We start from the raw sequence: 5,959 nt of genomic DNA on the forward strand, positions 1-5,959 counted from the left end.
TGAATTACTGAAAGCTATATAATGTTCTTTTATTAATTTTTTTAATTAAATTAGCTTTGATTTGAGTTTAAATTCACAATTTTATAATTTTGAAGATAATTTGAAAATTATTAATTAAATCAAAACTTGTTGATAGTGTTTCAGAATTATGATTGTGTGATTATTGTTTGGAGGCCAAAACCATGGATATAATAGAGCAAAAGCTTGATTAGTTTCTGGAAATTCTTAATAATGCATAGAAATTTTTGAACCAAAAGGCTCATGTTAAGTTCTAAAAACAAGGAGATATAAAGGGAATGCTTAAAAAGAGGGGACACTTGTGAGAAACAGAGGCAATCCAAAACTGAAAAAGCTGTGAAATCCCATTGCCAATAACCCCCTTTTGTTGAATGTTCTGGCAATGCAAAAATACAAAACTGTGGTTAGGGTTGAAGAGAGAAATTAAAGGAAGCAGTCAAAGTTGGCCGTTTCAGAGCACAGAACAGAATACCCATCTCTATCTCTGTTCACTTGTAGTTTCCAAATTAAAGCCACTTGTCAAAAATTTTCTTCAAGAAACCAACTAAATCTGAAGCAATTCACAGAACCTCTTGCTCTTTCTGCCTTCTCTTATCCTCTAAGTATGGTTTAATCATTGACTATGTAGCTAATGCTCTCATTATTATTACCTTTTAAGCGCATGGTGCTCTATAGTAATTAGTGGTAGTACAATGAACATTCTAGTTTGAAATCTGACGGTGGAAATTTGTCAACACAAAAATAAAATGGAATAAATATCTATATATGCATATTTGTAATGAAAGTTAGATCAATGATGCAAGATCATAAAGGCACTGACATTGATCACCATTGGATGCTCTTATTGGAGTTGTCTACAAGCCAACTCCATGTTTATAAGCTCAAAATCTAATATATACATATATAGGACCCACTGGCACAGGGCACACAATATATAAATATAATAATATAATATGATATATAACATATATAAAGAAGTTAAGAATCTAATTCAAGAAACTTAAATTGGCTAGCCACTTGAGACCTCCAAGCCTCAAAAGGCATCCACCCACCATCAGAGAGAGAGAGAGAGAGAGAGAGAGTCGTCTCCTTTGTTTCAACTCCTTTTTAATGGATTTGTTTGTGCAAGCCCAAACTCAAAATCCTCCCAAAACCCATCCACTACACTGCCTCACTCTCAACAATACACATCAAGAACAGCAGCTGCAGCTGCACCAAGAATCATCAGTAGTGATCATGAGCAATAATAATAACCCAATTGCCCAATTTCATCAAGAAGAGGACCAAAAAACCAAGACTGGTAAGTGGTACATGCTTCTTTTGGTGATCAACTACTTGTGCCTATTTGTGGGTTCAGTCTCTTCTAGCTTGCTTTCTAAGTTCTATTTCATCCACAAAGGTTCAAGTAGATGGGTCTCTACATGGGTCCAATCTGCTGGTTTCCCTCTTCTTCTCCTCCCCATTTATCTCCCTTATTATCTCTTCAAATGCAATGAGAGAAGACCCTTTGATCGCTTCACTCCAAGAATATTAATGTTGTCAATTTTGATAGGACTCATGTTAGGCCTAAATAACCTTCTCTTCTCATGGGGGAATTCCTATCTCCCGGTTTCAACCTCATCTCTGCTTCTATCATCCCAACTCATATTCAATCTCATTCTCTCAGTCATCATCGTAAAACAAAAAATCACCTTCCAAAATCTCAACTGCGTAATCCTTCTAACTCTAAGCTCAGTCCTTCTAGCCTTAGGTTCAAGCCACGACAGGCCTCAAGGCTTAACCCCAACCAAATACTTCATAGGATTCTTCTCCACAGTAGGAGCAGGCTTGTTATTTGCCCTGTACTTACCAGTGATGGAAAGGATATACAAGAATGTTCACTGCTACGGGATGGTGATGGAAATGCAGCTAGTGATGGAAATTGCAGCCACCGCACTAGCCACCGCTGGGATGGCAACAGATGGAGGATTCAGAGAGATGAAAAGAGAAAGCAAGAACGAATTCGATAAAGGAGTGAAGTGGTATTGGATGACAGTGATAGGGAACGTAGTAACATGGCAGTTGTGCTTTATGGGGACGGCGGGGATGGTCTTTCTGACGTCGTCGCTGACCGGAGGGATATGCATGACGGCGCTGCTGGGCATGAACGTGGTAGGAGGAGTATTGGTGTATGGAGATGAGTTTGGTGGAGTGAAGGTGGTGTCCACTTTGCTTTGTGTGTGGGGTTTCTGTTCTTATGTGTATGGAATGTACCTTAAAATGAAGGACCAGAAAGAGCTTCGAGAAAAGGAGGAAAAAAATCTTGGGATGGAGATTGCTCATGTTGTAGCTGCCAATAACAGTGTTTAATTGATGGTTATCATCAATTTTTGTTTTTTTTTTTTATTTTATAAATTTTCTTTTGATCAGTGTTGTGCTAGCTGCTAAATTATGTTTCATATATTTGAACAAATATATGTAGAGAAAGAGAAAGGAAAATAATAATAATAATAATAATAATAATAATAATAATAATAATAATAATAATAATAATGGTGGTGATGGATGTATAACATATATGTATTTAATTTTTATAGCCTGGAGACAGGATGGGTTTGATGTCATTTCCATATGATCAACGTGTCATTGTCATTATCATCTTGATCAGTGGCAAAAACATTTAATAAATATAATAATAAAAATAAATATTTTAATTTTTTTTAAAAAAATTGATTTATTAAAAATTAAATAAAATTATTATTAGTTTAAAAATACAATGAATAATTAGCATTATGAATCGTTAAAGCTAGACTGTATTAATAGTCTAATATTAAAAATTTTATTCAATTTACCTCAAATCTAATTCTTTAAAAAAATTATAAAAAGTAAATTTAATTAAAATTATAGATTAAATAAAATAAAAAAAATATGAAAATAAATTTAGTTAAAATTATAGATTAAATAAAATAAATAACATGGTTTAACTTTGAGTATGAAGACATTTTAGCAAAAAAAAAAATTCAAAACAATAATGAGATTACAAGAAGAAAATCACTAATATTTTAAATTGATAAAAAAATGTGATAGAATTATGTTAAACTTTTCTTTAATGATATTATTAAATAATTTAAATTTTCAAGCATAAAAATAAGTGATTGTAAATGATAAAATAAAATTGATAAAAAATATAGGGTCAATAAACAATAACAATTTAGACTTTTTTTAGTTTGAGAATTTATATTTTATTGTATCGTTCTTTTAATAAAGAATTTAGAATTTTTTTTATATAAAATTACTGTTAAACTCACTTCAAATTTTTAAAACGCTCAAACTCTAATACCCATTAAAATTTAATATAAAAATTAAAAAAAAAATTAAAATTACCATTAAATCATTAAAAATTTTTAAAATTTCAGAGGCCAGTGCCCATGGCTCCGTCTATGATCTTAATTAAATATTTCGATTAATTAAGTATATAGTCATTTTAATTAATTAAAAATAAGTAGAAGAATTTTATCATTATTCATATTTAGTGGATAGATATTTATTACCATTTGAGCCCACTCCCAAAAAATTTTTAAAAGTAATAATAAAATAATATTATGCAATGAATTACCGATGAATCACATTCTTTTGTTTATTCATGCTTAGGTGGGGAAGATTTTCCCTTTCTTCTTAAAAGAAATGCACAAAATATATAATCTCTAAATGAAGTTCTTGTTTCAGTATCAATATAATTCTTTTGTTTTGCATATTTTAATATTTATTCTTAGACAATTTCATTACATCACAACAAAAGTATAATTTCAGTTACAGCGTAATCTTAATTAAAAGAGTTATTTTTGTTTTCAACATGGCTTAAAATTCTATTAATAAAGACAATTAACAAGGTAATTAATTACAAAAGCAAATTATGATCACAAAGATGCCCCAAGATAAAATAAAAATCTAACTTTTTGTTTAGATGAAGGATAATACATCAATTAATTAGGTACATAAGACTAAGTATCATTAAATTCAGATGGAATTGGTTTTGCAATCAATAAGATGGAGGAGAAAATTCAAAGGAAACCAATAAAGTATATAAAAAACTTATCCTTATAAATACTTGATTGGAACTATTCATATCACATATTTCTTATTTAGAAACTAAAATTTTACAAGAATTTAATTAATTCAATTAATAATTTTTTAATTAACTCTTATATTTTTCATATTTAAAATAAAAAATTCAATTTTTTTAATAAAAAAACATGTTCATTTTAAAAGAAATAAAAATCAAGCATATAATTATGTGAGAATTTAATTAAATATTTTATTACAAAGAAAATCATAATTTTAATTAGTGTATGCGTCCCATTTTTGAATTATACATATGGCCTTTTTTTTAATTTTGCATTTTTTTTAATCTCAATCTGAATAATAACTAATCTGTCTTTGATTTAATTGTGCCAATTAATTTAGGAAATATCTATTTCCATAACCTAATTTATTAAGGCTATTATTAATTTATTAAATAATTCATAAAAAGACTAAAAATGCCCTCATAAAATTTTTTATAAATAAAATAAAAAATATTTTGAATCCAATTTAAAATACTTCTCCATATTGATAGCCTTTATTATCTCTTGTTTTTATCTTCAAATGAAAAATTAAAATAAAAAATAACAACCTTCTCATTTGTTTTTTTTTTCAATGCTTAAAGTAGTTTTTCATTTAATACGGATCATATATATATATATATATATATATATATATATATATATATATATATATATATATATATATATATATATTTATTTATTTATTTATTTAAATATTTGAACATTAATCAATTTATCGTTTTTTAATAAAAATTGTTTTTAAAAAATTATTCTAGAAATTGTTTATTCGTGAATAATTAGATATTTATTAACATTAAAAAATAATTAAATATAAAATAATTAGTAAATAATGCATAGCTTAATAAGTGTTTTCTTGATGAGAATAATCATTTTGTATTTTGATAAGTTATTAAAAAACAATTGACAGTGGTAATTTGAACAAAAAAATGTATAATTTATTTGGAGAATTATTAATTTATCAAAGAATAAAGGTATAAAATTCTTGTGACACTCCTCACCCATCTACAGTGTAGTCGAGCAAAGTATGTTATACTCGATGTCGGAACATTTTACTTTATCTTATTACATTTCACCAATCTTAATGTATTTATTTAAAAGCTTTCATGTGAAATTTATATCATGAATTAAAATTTTGATTAATTTGAAGTTGCAAAAATTTTACAGAAAATTCGGTAGAATACTGGCTAAAAATTACGAAAATAGTTATTCAGAACCTGTTAAAAACACTTCCAATGTACATATCATATCCGCAACTCCAATAAAAATCAACACAATCTCAACATATCTCAATATTGTAACACCTCTATATGCATAGTCCTGTGCAAATCACTGTCAAAACACTAATTTTGTACAGGACATTGTGACACCGTAGTCCTAGGAAAAATTACGAAGCTAGGAGAAATTTGAAAATCACAAAAAAAGGTAGAGAACCAGATCAAATAATTAGATCAGGGTTTCGGAAGAAATACAGAATTATTGGTAAATAGGATTAGTCTGGCGAGGGGCAAATTGGTCAGTTCACCCTTAGAGGTGGCTCATGATCTAACTGTCCAATAAAATGTAAAAAATTAAAATTATGAAATATAGAATTAAATTGAAGAATTTATAGAAAAACAAAAGAGAAAAAAATGAAAATTAAAACAATTGATGACATCATCATGATGATGCAACTATGACTTCATAATTAATTTTAATTTAATTATTTAATTTGACTAAGTCAATTTTAGGATAAATACACATAGAAAGAAGAAAAAAAATAAAACGTTGTCTTCAACCTCACTTGGCTGTCCCTCTCTCCTCTCTCTCTTCTCTTTCTAATTTCTTCCATGGAAGCTTAA

At 28.0% G+C, this 5,959-nt stretch overlaps 1 protein-coding gene across 1 annotated transcript; it reads left to right on the forward strand.

The window, feature by feature from the left end:
- The first annotated feature begins 1,043 nt into the window (after positions 1–1,043).
- Positions 1,044–2,395, forward strand: LOC110669015 (probable purine permease 4). The gene has a single exon (XM_021830468.2). The coding sequence runs from the start codon at positions 1,129–1,131 to the stop codon at positions 2,365–2,367; it is 1,239 nt and encodes a 412-aa protein (XP_021686160.2). The 5' UTR covers positions 1,044–1,128; the 3' UTR covers positions 2,368–2,395.
- The last annotated feature ends 3,564 nt before the right edge of the window (positions 2,396–5,959 follow it).

Source organism: Hevea brasiliensis, chromosome 11 (genome assembly GCF_030052815.1).
Source record: "Hevea brasiliensis isolate MT/VB/25A 57/8 chromosome 11, ASM3005281v1, whole genome shotgun sequence".
Taxonomy (NCBI): Eukaryota; Viridiplantae; Streptophyta; class Magnoliopsida; order Malpighiales; family Euphorbiaceae; genus Hevea; species Hevea brasiliensis.